The following is a 19894-nucleotide window of genomic DNA, read 5'->3' on the forward strand; positions in this document are numbered from 1 at the left end:
TTTGCCGCTGCACCGGTCAAGCTTGGCACTGCGAGTACAAATCCGCAGTTTGAAACGGGACATCACGGGACTCCGAATGGTCTGAATCTTGTCGGTATCCACACCGATAGAACGTCAGTAAAGCCGTATTAATAAATAACCATACAATGTCTAACGAAAGTTTTAATAATTTAAGTTTATGCATTACTATTCTCACCCGCGGAATCTTGACAATCGCGGGTGGCAATGTCCTACTTATCTTACGTGTTGCGTATATGATTTTTTTTTCCCACCTGGATGAAAAGCTCGCTTTTAGTCCCTGGTACGAGGGACAAAAGTCGTCTTACCGGGAGAGAATCGGCCACTTTTCTCCCACGTACCAGCGACTAAAAGTGGGCTTTTCATAGAGGTGGGAAAAAATATTTTTTTGTCGACCTATTATTAACAATTTTGGCACTTACGTCGAATCAACAATAAGGTCTGCGACTGTCCCGATAAAAGTATTTGCGGGGATGCGCGGGTCATTCGCCCGGCGTAGGGCAGGTGCTCCCCCCACGTACAGTACGCTTGACTTGCCCCCGTATCCTCCACGCAGCTCGCCCCCGCCTATCCATCTCTCGTCCAGCCACACCTCTAGCTGAAAACAACTGTATCACTACACACGGCGTATACATTGAACAAGTATCGACTGGCTGCTACCTATAATAACAATTTTACTCATATTGATATCTTCTCTTCTCGTGTGGGATGATTTAAAAAGATGTTAGTATCTGCCTTGAAAACACTATAAATATTACTTGTTAAGCTACTTAATAATTTTATCACAGAATTTTCAACTAACTTTCTTTAACTAAGTATTATACATCACCATTATTCAACATTTTATGACAATGTAATGTAACACGCGGTTAACGGTGCTGGTGACACAATTACTATAAACTTAGATAAATACTATATTATAAGTACCTATTGTGACCACTGTTTTGTTAACCCTAATAAATAAATAAAAACTAAGAACTAAATAAATAGAAATACTGAGTAGGAATTATATGCAATATAGTATTTCTGCTTCTATCTGTAAACGGAACAACAAACCACCGCTTAAAAATATACGTCAAAGGGAAGCACAATAAACATACAGAACAGTACTTTAACTTCATATTAGAGCGCCTGAATCGACGCACATATACACACGATTTACACGACGCACGCCGCCGATACTGGTCGTTGTCTAAGTTAAGTTAAAGTAATACTTAGAGAGTAATAACAATTCTGAAAACTTTGTCTGGTTGAGTTACACTCATTGATGTTCTATACACATATAATACCATTCGCAGTCTGCTAGAGGAACAGCAAAAGTGTTCTTAAACACAATTTACGGACACTTTTCTCTTTAGTCGTGTGTCAAATGACACTGTCTGAATCAAATTTGAACTGAATAAAATAAAGTTTAACATTGCTGCTTATTGAATATCTCAAGAATATTTTAAACAAATGGAGTAAGTGCGGCAATGTATAGACATATCAGTCAAAGCATATTATGGTATGAGTGGCATGTTCCATATTACGGCTTTGTTTTTATACGACGTGATTTGTCTATCTGTATAGAACGTCATTGGTTAGTTTGTTACCCGTTTGTGTGCGCGTGTCAACCGTACGGTGTGCAGGCGTCCATCATCCACTCTGGTTATGTTGTGCACGCGGACTTCTCCCTTGCCGCCTGACACCACCACCTCCAGCTCACCTACAAAACAAATTAAATGATATTACATTAAATCTGGTGGCTAAACGTGGAATTACTGGTGTGGGACGCGACTTGCGTCGACACTCTGGCTCCTTTACATGCCCAAGTTACGTCAGTTGGTACTGGGGCTGCTGCTTTGGCTGCCGAAGACAGTGAACGTCGCAAATATTTCGGTCTCAGTGAGTCTTACATCTTTAGGCGCGGAGAATGTTCAAAGTTCAAAGAAAACCCAAGCACTGGCAGCTATTTCGGTCAATGGATTGATGACGCCTAGCTATCCAACGCGGAAATGCTGCCAGTATTCTTGGTACGCTTCCCCGTAATAATAGTTTTAATTTAATGTAATCAAAATTGTACATTCATATATTGTAAATAAAGTTATAAGAATGCTAGTTATTCGATACGATTATATCGATATTTTTTAAATTAATTACTACTAATAAGTACTAGACGTCGTAAACAGCCGACTGAATTTCTGCTTGAAACCTATCGCAACCAAGATTTGTGTGCCATGCCATTGTTTTACCATCTACCCTCATTGAGCAGATATTGACTTGGCCATCGCACTAAACAATCTAGTTTAATATTATATGTATTACTTGTGAAATAAATTTTATTATAATTTAAAAAAAGGAACACTGTGTTTTCATGCGAGGACAAACTTAATCTATTCATTTAAAACAAAGTATTTTTAAAACTAATATAGCGACTGTAAGATGTTGTGAGGTTAGTAAATTACGAAATAGCCTAAGACAGAAGGACCCTTAAGGTGGGACTGAATAAATTGACCGACTTGGTAATACATGGATGTCATAAATTTTCAAGGTAGAAAATCTGAGTTGCGAGACTTGTTTAGATTGTCATTACGTGTTAGTTGCTTGCGAATTCTTTCAATATACTATCTGATATACAAGATTTTGTAAATGTATCAGATTTGGACTGTATACGAATAGAACTTGGAAGCAGCTATAGAAATTTGATGAAGGTCATTATCACTATCTTTATTTGGTGCCGACGCCTACGGAAGGTCTCGACTAGACTGATTAAGAGTAAAAATTTTCTATTCTTCTATATAACGGTTTTCGCCTGTTTTCTCCTTGATTTTTAAAACTAGATCAAAAACATTTTCAAATACATCAATATCATCATTATCTCATTTGCTTTTTTATATTTTTATTTTTGTAAGTGTTGACGTCAGGCAGTGCTTAAAACGGCTCAACAAATTAGGCCGCAAACAGAAGCCTATAATACAAATCCTACAACAATAAGCGGAAAAATTTACCGACAACAAAGTCCGACAATTTTGTTACCAATAGTTAATTTTTGGAGGAAGAAATTGTTGGGATGTTTTTGTTTTTTAACCAGGATTTTAGTCACAACTGCAGTTATCTTTGTCGCTTTTATGTCTGGCCAGCGTTACAGTAATGTAATAGTAGGTACCTACACTGGCCACGCGTGACTTTGAGCGGGATAGCTTCGTATAGGACAAAACAACCCAAGCGGGCAGACACGCGCGGCCAGACGTCCTTATAATAATTACAGTAAGTAAGCTGTTTATATTATTAAGTTTTATTTTTGTTTAAGGCTTGGCACCGTCTTAAAACTTATCAATTGGTAACACATATAAATAGTAGTATTTTATTAATATGAAAGGTAAAGTTTTGCATAATATGACGTGTATTAAATTAAATTTTAATTTTGTTATTTTATACTTTGCATTTATTGAAGTCGGTGTTTTTTAAGGTAGTTTTTTTATAATAATAATAATAAAATTTATTGCCTTGAACTTAATTTAAGTACACAATATCAGCTTATTACAAACATACATTAAGACAAAAGGGAGTAGACTCAGCTTATGCTGCTTGAAATAATATTTTCATGCAGCGCTGGTTTTCAGCCATTCCCATCTCCCTAAGGTGTAAGGTGGGATACATAGTAAAGAGGGCAAACTAATAACGCTTACAATGCAGATCTAAACTTTTTCTAAATGTATCTATCATAAGAATATGGTTACAATGTAATATCGTCAATAAACATTATAAATTAAATAGTCTGAGGGTGTTAGCTCGTTTCCTTGGCATTATTAAGAAAATCATTTATGTTATAATAAGTTTTCCCACAGAAATATTTTTTAAAAATTCTTTTAAATTTCGTAACAAGGTTTGTTCTGAACATTTTCTTGGATAATATTGTAAAACAAATACTTTGTAAATGTAAATGTAAAGGCCTCAAATACCTCTTAATAATGAAGGAATACTAACTATAGCATTTTACGTATCTACTTAAATACCCAAAATCTGATTTCGGCGAGTCAACATGTCCTGAGGATACTCGTGTAGAGGCGAAACACGCGTCGAATTCTCTACAATATTCAAATATTGGCGGAATTAACACTAAAGAAAACTCAAAACATTTGGATAATTATGGATTGCCGCAAAGTAACGCCTACTTCAATAAATGTACTTAAATATCGTCAAATGTACAATAATTCAAAAGAAGAAGAAGAGAGAGAAAAGAGAGAACGAAGAGCTGGCAGCTAGCTAGGACAAAGAATTAGTCTAGGAGAACGCTGCCAGTATCTTCGGAACCTTGCCTAAAGAGACATCTTTTAATAACATAATTTAGTTATTATATTATATTTTTTAAGGTTTTTAGTTTAATGTTCATTGTTCTTGTAGATATTTTTCTTATTTCTGTATTCCACCTTCGCACGACACGCCACAAGTTAGGATATCATCCCCATCATCTGGATGTGTGACGGTCCTCCACAGTGCGGTTTTCGAGGAGCTTTCTTCCACGTACTACAAATCTATGGAATGAGCTTCCTTGTGCGGTGTTTCCGGGACGATACGACATGGGTACCTTCAAAAAAAGCGCGTACACCTTCCTTAAAGGCCGGCAACGCTCTTGTGATTCCTCTGGTGTTGCAAGAGAATGTAGGAGGCGGTGATCACTTAACACCAGGTGAACCGTACGCTCGTTTGTTCTTTTTTCCATTTTTTTATATTTAAAAGACCTCGTAAAAGTAACGTTTAGACAACATACCCCTCACTATAGATATCATCAGATAGTGTTCATCGTCTCCATCACGGTCGACCTCATTAGAACTCCTCACTGAGCACCTGTACAGCAACAGACCGGCCGGCGCACGCGTTCTAAACGACATCCCCAATGAACTTTTACGCCGTAACGTCGGAGATACCAGCTCGATGTAGCCTTCACCTTCGAAGATCGCCGACCGTAATGTCTACAGGAAATAGAAGTATATTGATTAAGACGATCCCAGTCCACAATATCAATAATGAGCTGAAGATAAGATACCATTAATTCCATTGACATTCTGCTAGCGCGACAGATTATTTTTTAAAATTTTTGAGTCTGTGAATTCAAATTCGAAATTAAATATTTTTATTCAAAATAGGATTTAAAATCACTTATTGAACGTGATGTTATGATACATACTAAGGTAAGGACATAGTAATTAAAAAAAATTAAAAATTAAAAATCTTAATCATAATCATGCAAAACCACAATTGATAAATATTTGAAGTCATTGGACTACAATGAGACCGAAAATTTACTAAAAAATCTTATTTGACCTACTGGTCACAAAGGCATTTCTTCACCTCGGGTACATAAATACAGTACACACTTCACCCTTCACACATACACACATCCCTACACATTCACCATACACACATAACAGTCATAACGTAAATATAATATAACACTTGATTGATTTTGAACACAATCAAATACCTAGTTCGTATAAGTTTGCTAATTTCAAGTACACGCATTTTCAAGTACAAGTATCGCTGATCTAAGGACGATGAATACTATCCTTTCGTGATACAGTTTTTACTAGTACGAAACGATAGGGTTAATCAGTTTAATGACAGCCACTAAGTTACCTTATACTAATGAAAGTTAACTTTGAATAATAATTAGTTATACTGTATTTAGTTAATTGTATAGATTAAGAAGCTGTATAATGGTTGTTTTTATATTTTAATAAAAAGATTAATTGATTAAGACATTTTACGAAAGTTTTTATAAAACGTAAAGCAAAATTTTCTACAAACTTTCAACTTATTTCGGCGCAACCCGCAATACTGTAAAAGTGAATGTTTTCCAAGCAATTTGTTATGTTTTTAAAGTGATAACCCTCACTTCTGGGATTAATTACACAAATAAAACTGAATTTTTTTTTAGGAATGATGCGGCGCCCGAACCCGCCTGACGTGACGAATGAAGTCACAACCTAAGAGTTGAACAAAGCATACAAGATTTTATTAACATTGCGTCACTCGAACGGTTGGCTTAGTTGGAAAGAGCGCTCGCACGTAATCGCAAGTCCCGCATCGTTCATAAAATTTTGTTTTCAGATTTATTTGTGTTTTCATTTACGTGAAAAAAAAAATTGCAATATGAATTTGATTATTTAGGATTTAAGCCTCACTCAAATTATACTTGCCCCCATAGAAAGATACCAATTGTTAAATATATTCAATTTGATTAAAGTTATGTGTCTAGCATTTGTGTACCTTATCAATGCATCCCGGTTCAACGCCGTGTCTCGTCGGCGTGTCAAGTAGATCGTACCCTTCTCGGTCGACTGTGAGTGCGCCCAGACAGCCGAGCAGCGCTCCTCCAGAGAGGTCCCCCCCGGGCGGGTCTCCCCCCGGGGGTGCGCCCCCCACCCAGTAGGGGGCGTGCTGCAGGTCAGGCAGCAGGGCCGCGTCCTGTACGGGGGGCGACGGCGACCCCAGCGTCTCCTCTCCGTTCACGCGCAGACTGCCTGCCGACACACGCGCTTAGATACACGATACTTACATTTTACTTTTTTAACTGGTAATCGCTTGACGGTGGGTATTTGGATTAGGATTATTATTATTACTCAGCCGTACACTAGTTCTAGTATCATTTGTTGTAGGTATAACAATGTATTTATCGCCCAGTTACCGAATGACCCATTGAATCAAGTACGCCTCTATATATACTCGTAAGGATTATTCTCGAATGATGTCTACAGTGATGAACTATATGTCTATAGTTCGTGAACTAAGAGGAGGTGGGGCAAGAGGACTATTTTAAGGACCTTATCGGCTTTCATTCAGCGAGGCGGTCGCCCTTTTTTTATGAAAATAAGGGACGTGACGAGCAGGACGTTGCAGTGCCGCTCAGGATTCTTGAAAAACCCAAAAATTCTGAGCGGCACTACAACTGCGGTCGTCATCTTGAGACAAAAGATGTTACGTCTCATTTGCCCAGAATTTCACTAGCTACGACGCCCTTCAGACTGAAACACAGTAATGCTTACACATTACTGCTTCACGGCAGAAATTGGCGTTGTTGTGGTACTCATAATCTAGCCAGCATCCTATGCAAAGGAGTCTCCCACTGGCCTGAGAGGAATTGTTTAAAATAGGGATGGGGTAGACACAGTAAATAGATAATATTGGTCGCAGTGTCCTCTTAGCCCATAGAAACACAATAGTATCAGGGTTTTTGAGAGAAATAACTGTGTGGGCAAGCGCTGTACGGTACCTCTTTCCAAGCCGTTAAAGACCCTGGTGGCCTGTACGTGCGCCGGCGCTCCGTCGCAGTGCGCGCTGCTCGACGCGATCTGCAACTGCGCCCGTCGCGGACCCGAGCCGTATTGTACCGCGAACACAATGCGGCACGCACGCATCCACACACTCACTGACCGGTTCTGTGCAGATACAGACACACATACATTACTGACATACTCATAAAAATATATTTATTTACTTTATAGAAGTAGTTAAATTATTTAAAGTAAGATTTTATATAACCTATTGAGAATCAAGAACTAAAATCCATTCGAAAATGTAAGTCTGAGACCTGAGAAGAACAGGTTGGTAGGGATCTCTCAGTCGCACATATTCACTCGAGCAGTATTAAATCTTTCAAAGTTCAGCAACCGGTATTCAGGACTGATTTTTCGCAGGCTACTCTATCACCGTGTTTGTATTGAAATTTTACTATTTTTATTTACGGTTCATTCAATAACCAGACCGGTGCAAGTTACTGGTATTGATTTACCATATATGTTCATACCATACCTGGCAACCCATGAGTTGTGCCAGGAAAAAAAAACATTGCGTGCGCACAAAGTACACATGTCAGAAGTGAAACCTGCACGGTGCATGAACCTCTAAACTGCATATGAATTCCTGGTACGTGTTGCTAGGATGACACATGATTTCAACCGCTATGAAATACATTCCTACCACCACTAATATATATAATAATATGGCCTCCTGGTGTCTATGTAGTAATACGTCGTGCGCTTGGAGTTAGAATATATTAAGGTATACTCGCGCCATACTTAAGACAATCTCTTCTTTAACTATGATCGCCTGGTACCAAAACATTGTATTATGCTTCCTATCTCATTATCTCCCATGTTAAATATTATGAATTGATGTGACTGCTCTTTTTACTGTCGCTTTTTCGTTTCATCGACTTTCAAATCACAACGATGATTAAGAAGTTTTCACTTCAATAGTATGCATATTTCTGTCTCGTTCTTTGCCGGCTTCATCCTACACATTTTTGTATTTGTGTCTCTTACCTGTCGTTTTTTCCGTTGCATCCGGTTTGAAATCACAACGATTCTAAAGAAGTTTCACTTCAATAGGCAACCTAACTTTTGCATATACTTAGGACTGCATACTTTCAATTGGTATGGAAATTGTCCATTAAACAAACCGGTGAAATATAAAAAAAAAAATACTTAATAATTAATCGTATCCGGGACTGAAATTTGCTAGGTAATCCATATGCAATATATTTATTGACCTATTAAATTTCAAAACAATAATACGTTTAATCGAATAACCAGCTCGGTGAAGGTCGTTCTATATCGGTATCTTACACTATTATAAAGATATCATAATTACAATTAACGTAATATTTTACGTATACACTTACATTAGCCTTATCTACAGCAAAGAATAGTAATGCGTTGTGGTCCTTAGTCCGGAAGGTAAAGGAGAGAGTGAACCGTCTTCTGTCAGCGGGACGGAACCCAGAGCGCCGCACCTCGGCGTACCCGGAGCCACTGAACTGCACGAGACCATTTGACCCGCGAGGTTGACTTATTCTTCTGAAATATACAGTGTGTTATTTTAAATGGGCTGTCTATCTAAAGTGCAAATAAAGTTTTATATTTAAGTTTGAAACACTGACTGAGTTATTACTAACCAAGAAGTAAAATTATTCCAAATTTAAAACTTATTCGGTTTTACAAATAAACTTGGTATAAAGTTATAACTGATGCTTAACAAAGAAAATGCAAAATGTTTACAATATCGTTGACAACACTGTCAATACAATGATAATTCTGAAGTTTTCCGAATGACAAGCTGCTTTGCAAATAAACGCGGGAAACGTTATACGTCCGAACAAACCATTCGTAAGCAAAATGTCTATTTCATTTTGCTTACTTCTCTATTTGTAAACATTTTACATATTCTTGGTTTATGCTTAGTTATAACTTTATGCCAATTTTTTGTAAGGCCGTTTGTCTTTATCTTCCCTTTGTTAGTATAGAATTACATGTCAGGGAGAAGTATGTTTAAACTTGGAATAACATTTTACTGCGTTTAATAATAAGACAACAAATGTAATTATCAACTGTGTTTTAGGTACATTGCAGGAAAAATATTTTATTAAATTTGACTAACTTCTACTGCACAGATTTTATATTTCCAATTCAATGAAATGATCCTCATTTGAAACTGAGTTGAATGCGGATGCATTAAAACAAAATTAGATTGACTCATTTTTATGGACAGCTCACATGTGGAAAAAAACAAGCCAAAATTTGTTTCATAAAAAAGAATTAATAGATTTTGCTATACTGTCCCGGTAAAAAAAAAACATCCTGTATAACTGACACTCACTCAAAACTGTTTACTTAAAATATTTATTTATCAGGACAGCTGTCAAATTACACTCATTACATGCACATTTATGTAAATAGTAATAATAATAATAATAATAAATAAGAGTTAATTCAATTGTAAGTTTCCATTGCATTAATAATTTCAAATTATGTTTTAAGGCGGCCTAAAAACAATTGAAAAACTAAAATCTACAAGTATTATATTATATAATGTTAGCACGGACTAGTAAAAAAAGAAGGACTCCGCGCAGTGATATTAGCAAGTGAAGCACCTTTATGCTAGTGTGTGTGCGGTTACCGGGTGTACCATTTACATAATTTTTTCTCCCTTAGATAATCATATATACACAAATACTTTTATATTATTGTTTTTAAACTTTTTCATAACACACAATGGCGTTTTTAAAATATTTTATTGCGACACAAACTGATCTGTCACAGACGATGGCAAATCTCATAATGGCGGCAGATCGGCTTGTATTACATTATGTGTGGGGCTATGTATTTACACGTTAACCGGCTTGTTTCGGAGCCTCACTGTTATGTAAGGTGACACGGGGTCCTAATTTTTTTACTCACCCGTGAAATTTAAATAGAACAATTGAAATTTTGTTTGAAAACATAGTTGAAGGCAAACGGCAAGTACCTACATATAAATCAATGTCATAAGATTTTTTTAGTGAGTTATGTCTGTTTATATTACATTCCTTATGAGCTAAGGATATTATAACACCCTAAAGCTAATTAAATATTTAAACAATTAATGATTTAAATCAGATTATTTAACTAAGGTTGTTTAACACTGCATATACCTGCATATATATTCAATACGTGATGCATTATTTACAAAAGAGATTGTCACATGTCATTTTACACGTTCAACATTAGCTGGTTTGTTCGAGAATACAATAATTATTGATAAGTACAAAAATACCATCAAAATAGAGCAAGGTGTTTTAAAGACTAATGAGATGAGAAAAGAACATCTTATAATTATAATTTAATAATAGAACATAAATATATTTATTTACATATTGCAACAACACTTAGTAAACTTCATGAAGCTATAACAGTTCGAAAAGGGTCTTTGACATGAGGAGAAGAACTAATAAGAAACTCCCACCCCATCTTTTTAATCATACAACAACTTATCTTATTTAATGTAATGTAATACAATTTAAGTTGGCCTGCGCAGAACCAGACAAGAACCATGCTTCAATATCCTCTACATTATGATCTACTGTACCATATTAACCGTTTATTGTCAAAGCAGGTTTAATATATTTCTTAAATTTTTGCTCAGTGAGTCCTAGTATATTGTCTGGTATTTTATTGTTAAATTGAATGACGGAGCCCTTAATCCTAGCTAACTTATTAAATTGCAGGTACAGTATATTTTTTCTTCTTGCATTGTATGCATTCAAATAACTAAAGATAAAATCACTTAAAGACTGAGGACATTACCTGTGAGTACACCCGATGCACTTAGCAGTTGACGGCTGCTTGTGGAACGCCCAGAGACCGACCGCAACTGCGTCTGACTTAAGGGCGTGCACACACGCGGGCAGCGGCGCGGCCGTCTCTCCGAGCCACAACACTGAACTGCGGAGCGCTCCGCTAGCCGCTCCACTCACCGCCCCGCTCTCCGGTTCGCCACCCGCACTGCTTGTGTTCGTAGATGCTATGGCACCGCTGCCAGAACGCTCTACGCGAAGACGCACCTTATTCCACACCCTGAAAAAATATTTACAATAGAAAAAACAATAGTTGAATAATAATATCGGTCGCAATGAGTTAAGTGTCGAGACACTTGACCTGTGGGACCCAGAGGCGCGAAGAATGTACAAAGTACTATCTTCTCGCCTCAACAGGGCTACTGGCAACCCAAGCACTGGTTGCTAAATCAGTCAACGGATCAGCCTAGCTATCCAACGCGGCAACGCTGCCAGTATTCTTGGTACGCTTCCCCGTAATGATAGTTGAATTAAATGTAATCCTAGTATTGTAAATATAGAAGTATAAGATTTATTTTCATTGGTTGTATTTGATGCAATAAACGAGGCAAAATAACAACTAGTGTGCAATGTTCCAATTCAAACAAATGTATAAACGATTTACCTCTCAATTTCTATGGTGTATGCGGTGTGGTCAGCATCATCGATCGTGGGCTGCATGGGCTCAGGGTGTACCAAGACTCCATCGTCACCGCCCACGTTCCACGTCAACCTCAGTCGACGGTTCACCACAGACAGACGCATGTACCGTTCGCCTGCTTCCTGCAGATATATAATATTGTTTGGGTTTAAGAAGAATTACCTTAACAGCGCGTTTACATAATTTGTTATGTTTTTTAAAGTGATAACCCTCACTTCTGGGATTAATTACACAAAAAAAACTGAAACAAAACTTTATGAACGATGCGGGACTCGAACCCGCATCTTTCGCGTTCCATCCGAGCGCTCTTTCCAACTGAGCCAACCGTTCGAGTGACGTATCCTTGATAAAATCTTGTATTTATCAAGGATACGTCTCGTACTCTTGTATTTCTTCAACTCTCAGGTTGTGGCTTCAACCACGATCTCAACTCAATTTCTTAATATGCAAATATTGAGGTTGAGCAGGTTATCAACTGTAAATTAGATCCTGTAGATGAACGATTCGAGGCCTTGGCATCGTTCATAAAATTTTGTTTTCAGTTTTATTTCTGTAAGATGAAAGTTACACTATGAAATATGTGTTGTTTTGCTAAAATGTCATTGCATATGGTGGCATTACGGGGCAGTCATTTATTTTCTTTATTTATGTTGAAAGGAGCGATAGCTGGTCCATGAGTCAAGCTCATGAATGAGCGCTCATGAAGTTTCGTACATTTACATCATAACTTCGATTGAAGAAACGATTTACTATTCATTACATTTTATAATATAATATGTGACGCCTAGTGATAAATAAAAAATATTGTAATGAGTGAATAAGAAACTCTTAGCCGGCCGCTTCGTATAAGCCCAAAATATGAAAAAAGAAATTTCAGTAACATATACGCCACATACATATTAGTGGATGTGACCGTCTGTTTTTTTTTTATTTTTTTTATTGAATAGCAGGACAATGAGCGTACGGGTCACCTGGTGTTAAGTGATCACCGCCGCCCACATTCTCTTGCAACACCAGAGGAATCGCAAGAGCGTTGCCGGCCTTTAAGGAAGGTGTACGCGCTTTTTTTGAAGGTACCCATGTCGTATCGTCCCGGAATCACCGCACAAGGAAGCTCATTCCACAGCTTTGTAGTACGAGGAAGAAAGCTCCTTGAAAACCGCACTGTGGAGGACCGCCACACATCTAGATGGTGAGGATGATATATATATAACTTGTGGCGTGTCGTGCGAAGGTGGGATTCCGCGGCAGGAATCAGGTTAAAGGTCTGTTAAGTAAGGAACACCTGTGCCAGAAGGCCACGCTCTTCCATGTCAATTAATATTAACAGTACCAAAAACTAGGGATCACAAATTAAGTCTATAAATATTATTATATAAATATATAAATATTATACGAACAGGATGTCTGTATGTGTGTGTTTGTGGGTGGTGTGTATCATTGTTACTTTTCGTGAGGCACTACTCATTATTATTAAGAAGTCAATTCTTCGTCGGTTCTAGCCGCATAGTTAAGGCAGCACACAAACGAACCTGGTCCTTGATGAAGACGAGCGTTCCATCGCTCACGTGGTTGTCGAAGCTGAGTGCGAGTGACACGCGCGTCACGCTCGGCGAGCTCCACGTGGAGTACGCTCGTGTGCAGCCGGCGCCCGCACCTGCGGTCTGCGCCGGCGACCGCACACTGACCGTCACCTGCCAAGCAAACGGGTAGTTTATGTGTTTCAATTATAAATATAACTTTAGTGACAATATAATATTATATTTATTATATAGACTTTTATTTCCCTTCTCTAAATATAACTACTCAACCTTCTGATAGCTAAATAGATAGTTAAATTGGTGACCACGCGTTGAACTTTTTTGGACAATAATGTGAATCGGGGGACGACTCATTAAAAAAGCGTCTGTAGTGTTCGTCACACTAGCGTTTGTCTTGCATTTTGCGTATCCACGTTAACTCGTTATAGTGCCATTGGACAGTATAAACACATAAATATGGACCCTACAACTGCAGTGAAAGTGGAAGACACTAGCTTAGCTGCTATTTCTCTGTGGAAGACACTGGCTTAGCTGCTATTTTTCTATCTTTCCGAATCCCTGAATTTTGGACCGACCAACCCAGAGCTTGATTTATTCAACTGGAAGCACAGCTTGTTGCACAGAAGCTCGAAGACCATGCCAAGTACGATCTCACAGTATCAAAACTTAGCTAAGAGGTATTTTTACAGATTACTGACATCCTCGTCAGTTCACCGGAAGAAGGAAAATTTATTGCTCTTAAATGGAGATTGCTGTCAATAATTGAAGAATCTGAGAATAGGCAGGTACAAAAATTGGAGAAATGGAGCTTGGAGATCAGCGCCCATCCCAATAGGGAGTTATTGTAGTTAACTCTTTACTCAGAGCGGTGGCGATGAAAAACGCTTGGAGTCACTCAGTAGATATTGCTAATAAAATATACATAGACAGTGTGATTTTATGTTTTTTGTGATTATTAAATTGTTCATGTTTTAACAATGCTTAAAAAAAAATTTTTCACCTTAAATTCAAATTGTTTATTGTAATTTGACATATTTCGTGGCGTGTATACTCACCGTGCTAGCAGCGTGTAAAGCCCGCTGCACACGGTCGCGCAGAGCTCGCAAGGCTGGTTCTAACGAGGCGGCCGCTCGCTCGTGTTCTCGCGCACGCGCCGCCGCCGCCGCACGCAATGATTCCGACACCTCTACGCCGCGGAGCGTGTTGCCGCGGATTTGGGAAACTGATTGATAAAAACAACTGTTATATTAGTTAGACCAGGGCTTCCCTAACTGTGCGTCGCGACGCTCTGGGGCGGCGCGGTATTATCCCAAGGGCGTCGCGAGCTGATCTAAATAGGCTGGCTGTCTGTGTCGATGTGACCGAGTCGCTACGGCATCGCGACATCATACATGTGCGAGAAAGTATTTATTGCAGTTGCAGTAATTAAGAAAAAGTACATATCGAAACTAAATTTAATGACAGTGAAAACAGTGATAATACTAAACTAGAGCCTTGTTTTGAGAAACTAAGCTCAGAAAAGCAAGCACATGATGAACATCCTTCTCAGACCAAACGAAAAGAGATAAAAAAGGTGTGATTGCTTTTTATCTTTTTTCTTTGCTTTCATTTTTGTTTTTATGTTTTGTTCTTTATTTTCTAATAAAAAAATTTTGATGCTATTTTTTCTGACACATTATTATTAGAACTAGTAGTCGCAAAAATATGACAATTTCCCAATAGCGTCACAGTTAAAATAAGTTTGGGAAGCCCTGAGTTAGACACTAAAGGGCCGGGAACTCTCCTGTAGATTCTTTTTGTGTTGCAAAAGAATGAGGACGTCGTTGGTCACCAAACTTTAATGATTAGCACGCTCTTCTTCCTAATGCCATAAAAATATTTATACTGGAAAGCATAGGTAATTGTTAAAATGTTGCCAGATAAAATTGCAGTGACGTACCATGCTCCTGCGCTGCTCCGAGTGCAGTGTCGCCGAGTCGTTGTAGCGCTGCTAGGTTGCGGCGCAAGTTGTAGCGCACGCGGCGTCGTAATTCGCCCGCCTCGTCGTAAAGCGCACGCGACACGCCGAAAACTCGCTCCGCTTGTGCGCTTGCACTCCGCAGGGAAACTAACGCTCCGCCCGCACTACCACCTTATATAATACAAATATTTATTATAATTAGCGATATTAACGCGACAATGTTCACTTGTCACTAAAATTAATAGCGAGAATTTGGTAGTTATTGGCATATACTACACCGTTCTAACCCCTTATAAGTATTTTACTGTGTCGAATTGGATTATTTTCACTAGGTACTGCCTGTTACATTTTCGAACGCAACTCGATATTATGTTCGAAAAAAAATTAAATAGTATAGAAGAAATAAATGACAATGTGAGCTTTTTCCTTCCTTATGAACTTACATTCCTGAAGTCATGTCTAAGGGCTATCAAGTCGGCATAATACATACGCAGAGCCTTATATAAAATCTAATTCTTGAACTGCTTGATGTACATCTCGGTCCTACTAATCTTTCATCATTCATAATTCAACGTTCGTTTAATTTTATTTTTTTTATTTTAAAAGAAAACTTACAGCCTAATAAAAGAAATTAGTCAATAAATACAGAAGAAGAATAAAAGCTGATTACAAGTTTTCACAAATAGAACTTACATATGAAAAAGAAAAAACACTAACTGGTAGAAAGAAAAGTAATAAGGAATACATAGGAGAAAAAGCTATACAATGAGCGGTAAAAAGAAGCAAATTTGAACAATGGCCAACGAGTTTCTTAACGAGGAGTTAAGGAATTACTTATAAGTGTTAAAAGAATTCGTTTGCACGTGTTTTACGAGTGGTGGCAGAAGTGATGCAAAAAAGATCCAATATTATTTTATTTTTACAAATTTTATTTAAAGATAAGGCAGATCTGAGCTGATCATCTCGCATAAAAAATTTAGGACGGTAAATTCTATGTATGTGTCTATATCTGACACGTGGACTTACTTAGGCCCGCGGCTGCGCCCGAAGCGCCCGAGGCAAGCGACCTCTCACGCCAGCCCAACGCACGAAGCCCCACGCTCACGGAATCCAGGCTGTGGCTCGCCGTCTCCACAGAGTGATCCAACTCTGGAAATATTAAGACACAACGTAACAATGTTGTAAAGATTTCATTATTTTAAAAGGACATCGTCACGAACAACGCCTTGTGGCGTTAATGCCAGAATATATGTATTTTTATTATAAATAATTGATTTTTATTTGGATGTAATAATCTACACGTCACATAGAAGAATGAAAAATCTAAGCTGGGATAGCCTTTATCAGAATCTTCTTCTAAATATATTATCAGGAATTTAAAAAAAAAATACTTGTTAATATATTTCAAAAACGGTGTCTTTTAAGACTATTCTTTTAAAACTTTAGCGAAAATTGCAAAATATTTCAAAAATATTTGATAGTTTTATGTAACTAAAGAATAATATTATATATAATTTAAATGGTCATTTCATTTCATTCATTCGATCCAACATTACACGAACCAGCGCTACGTAACCGAGCGTTGCAACTTATGTTGAAGATATCTACGATGGATTCAATACAAGCTATTTTCAGATACCTTATTGCTTTATTTTATGCTATTGCATTATTATTTTATACAGTAAATGATAACTGTAAACTTACCTTCAGCTTTGGCTAGCAAACGAGTTCCTTTTTCCTTTAGTTGCTCAGCCACAGCTCTGTGCATGCGAGCTACACTAACAAGCGGCTGCTCTCCTCTGGCTATCTGGCCTGCGGCTGCGGTGGCACGGGCCGCGTCGTCCGCTTCTGCGCCCGCCTCCGCTACCGCTTGAGCGACCTCCGACCACGCGCCCGCAGCTTGTACGCCGAGCGACGCCGCCGCACGGGTGCCGGCGAATAAACTACGATCATACTGTCTTGTCATGCAGGAATATTAAAAGAACATATTTTAAGAAGGACAAGCGAGCTTGTGGGTAATCTAATGGTAAGTTGTCACCTGTATTTTTGCAACATCAAACGAATTACTAGAAACTTGGCAAGCCTTAACACGTTTTTTATGTTCCAATGTCATATTATAAACTTGGAAAAGCCACTATAGGAAGTTCGTTCCAACATTGAAATCTATGGCATATTATGTAAAGTTTTTCGTAATTATAAAGAAATATACATTTAATGTTATATCAAAAAAAGTTTCATCAACTATATAGTAAAAAAGTCGCTAAGTATTCGGAGATAATTAAATTTTGTAATGAGTCAGGGTATACTATTATTTAAAATTGTTTTAATACACAAAATCCATTTACCCTAACAGTGCCCTGCAGTTCTTTTAGTTACATTATCTCTGGCTGGATATTTTATAAGCTGACCTTGGATGAAACTTACTTCTTGTACTCTTTCGCCTTCTTCCCCAATAGAGCGACGTGTTTCTTTACCGATTCCAAGTATTTCTCTTTGTAAGTTGGTACGAGGCTGTATAGTATGCCCTCCTTTTCTTCGGCAGCACTGGTCAAGTTCTGCAACTCTTGCGCCAAGCGTGGTAGATTCGCAACCAAATGTTTGATCTCCTCTACACTGGTGTAAGCTCCTGTTGTAAGGTTGTGTACCGACTGATTGGCTATATCCTGAAATAAAAACAAAATATTTACCGATTTAATTTTATCGTGGTAACTAATATTTGTCGTATTTTTTAACAATTAATATAACGAAAAGATTAATTACTTTTCAATTTTTACTGAGATTCAAGATATACAAGTTCACTATAACTAAAGAACTTCAAAATATTGGATATAACCTCCCCTCACATATTATACTTTATACATGTTATTATTGAGAGTCAGGTGTTAGTGACATACTGACTTTTAGGACCAAATTGAGGCCCGTTATCACACTTTAAGCCAATGTGAAATAGCACTTGTGTTTCATTCGGTCTGTTGGCTACGTGGAGGCCCAATCCCTATAAAAAGCAGAAAAATGGCAGCACCGTTTACATATAGGATGGTACCAGACTTAATAGTTCTACGAAATCCATCCCTGGATGTCTATAACCAGGCCCTGCACCTGATGGTGGAGGCCCATGCTGCACCTCGTATTTTGGAGTTGGTAAAACCGTGCTGAATCGAGGCAAATGCAGCAGGAGGCGCAAATCACTTTCCTTTACGTACGCCGTGAACTGTTGTATATCAGGTGAAAAAGTATATGCATGACATATATTTTTATATGAGCAATTTATGAATTTATTAAAGCTTAATTAACTAAAAAATAATAAACCTTACTTCTAACATATCCCTGCATTTCATGCCTATATCTTTGATGTGCATCATCTTCGGTAAGACGCGTCTTCGCACCTCGACGACTGCATCACTATTACTCCACACCGCTTCCGCAAGTTGTGAAAAATCCTCCATTTTTACTTCCCATCCATCTAGCAGTGATTGCATCTTACGTAGCCGCCTGTGTACATCGTCTATTCTATATGCATATTCATGCACGGATGTTGATTGAAGGTTTACCTAGTAATAAAGATATTAAATTGTTAGATTATTCAAATTAATACAATATAATAAAGTAAAATGACAAACATATTAAAACAGCCATAAAAATACGTATAATAACGTACCGAATCTGAAACATCATTTGCTCCGGCGATAAAATCATGCAATCTGATATCCTTGATTTTCTTCAGCAAATGTCTTGCTTCCTTTAGAGCTCTGTGTGCACTCAAATGTTTCTCACCTCTCGCAAAATCATCCAATCCAGCCACTTGTTCACCTATTAACCTTCGCTGCTTTAAAACATCTTCCAAACCACTCATACTTTCCAAACTAATATAACCTGCTTCTTTCTCACGTTTAGCAGCTTCTGTTTTCAAATTATTCGCTGATGTGAACACTATGTGCTCGATTTCTTCTAAATGTTTGATCGCTTGTTCGAGTGTTCTAGATTTTTCTAAATCAGTTCTAAAATTATGCAGGGTCGTTTTATGAAGTATAGATTTATTTCCTAGCTCTCGTAAAGCAGGAAATGGTTGTGGAATCCGAGTTAACTCAGTAATATCAGATCGTCTATGAAGCTCTGAGGTCAATGCTTCGATTGAGTCCAGTAAGGTTTGAGTACAATTGTCACAAGCTAAAATGGAAAATTATAGTTTAAAGTATGAAGTTATTGAACATATTATGATATTATGTCCTCAATTAATTTTGAACTTTTTTATCATAATAACATTTTTTACTTCCTTAAATTATACGACAAGTGAAACTGACAATTCATTTATGATAATGTTGCTTAGTAGTGAAATAGTCTTAATCAATTATATTGATCTTAATTTTGATCATTTATATGGAGTATCATTGTTATGTAAACACAAAAAATATTACACACTAAGTTTCTTATTAGATGAGTTAAAAAAAAATTGAATTAGGCGTTACTTTGCAAAAATCCATAATAATACAAATGATTTAAGTTTTCTTTAGTGCTAATCCCGCCAATTTTTGTTTTTAAAACAAATATTGGCGGATTTGTATAGATGAGTTAAAGTTAAAAAT

General features: G+C 37.5%; 1 protein-coding gene across 1 annotated transcript in view; it reads right to left on the reverse strand.

Moving 5' to 3' along the window:
• The window catches only part of LOC126979869 (laminin subunit alpha-1), a 118227-nt gene that overhangs the window by 16471 nt on the left and 81862 nt on the right, over positions 1–19894 (reverse strand). The window contains exons 12-27 of the mRNA XM_050829416.1: positions 18970–19478; positions 18626–18862; positions 17736–17974; positions 17016–17254; positions 16338–16460; positions 15291–15482; positions 14407–14573; positions 13343–13504; positions 11775–11932; positions 11121–11390; positions 8681–8855; positions 7271–7436; positions 6268–6521; positions 4769–4970; positions 1611–1723; positions 441–616 (exon numbers count right to left, since the gene is read on the reverse strand). Coding sequence (XP_050685373.1) covers positions 441–616; positions 1611–1723; positions 4769–4970; positions 6268–6521; positions 7271–7436; positions 8681–8855; positions 11121–11390; positions 11775–11932; positions 13343–13504; positions 14407–14573; positions 15291–15482; positions 16338–16460; positions 17016–17254; positions 17736–17974; positions 18626–18862; positions 18970–19478 — 3382 coding nt within the window. The remainder of the gene's footprint in view (positions 1–440; positions 617–1610; positions 1724–4768; positions 4971–6267; positions 6522–7270; positions 7437–8680; positions 8856–11120; positions 11391–11774; positions 11933–13342; positions 13505–14406; positions 14574–15290; positions 15483–16337; positions 16461–17015; positions 17255–17735; positions 17975–18625; positions 18863–18969; positions 19479–19894) is intronic.

This window comes from Leptidea sinapis, chromosome 4 (assembly GCF_905404315.1).
Source record: "Leptidea sinapis chromosome 4, ilLepSina1.1, whole genome shotgun sequence".
Lineage (NCBI taxonomy): Eukaryota > Metazoa > Arthropoda > Insecta > Lepidoptera > Pieridae > Leptidea > Leptidea sinapis.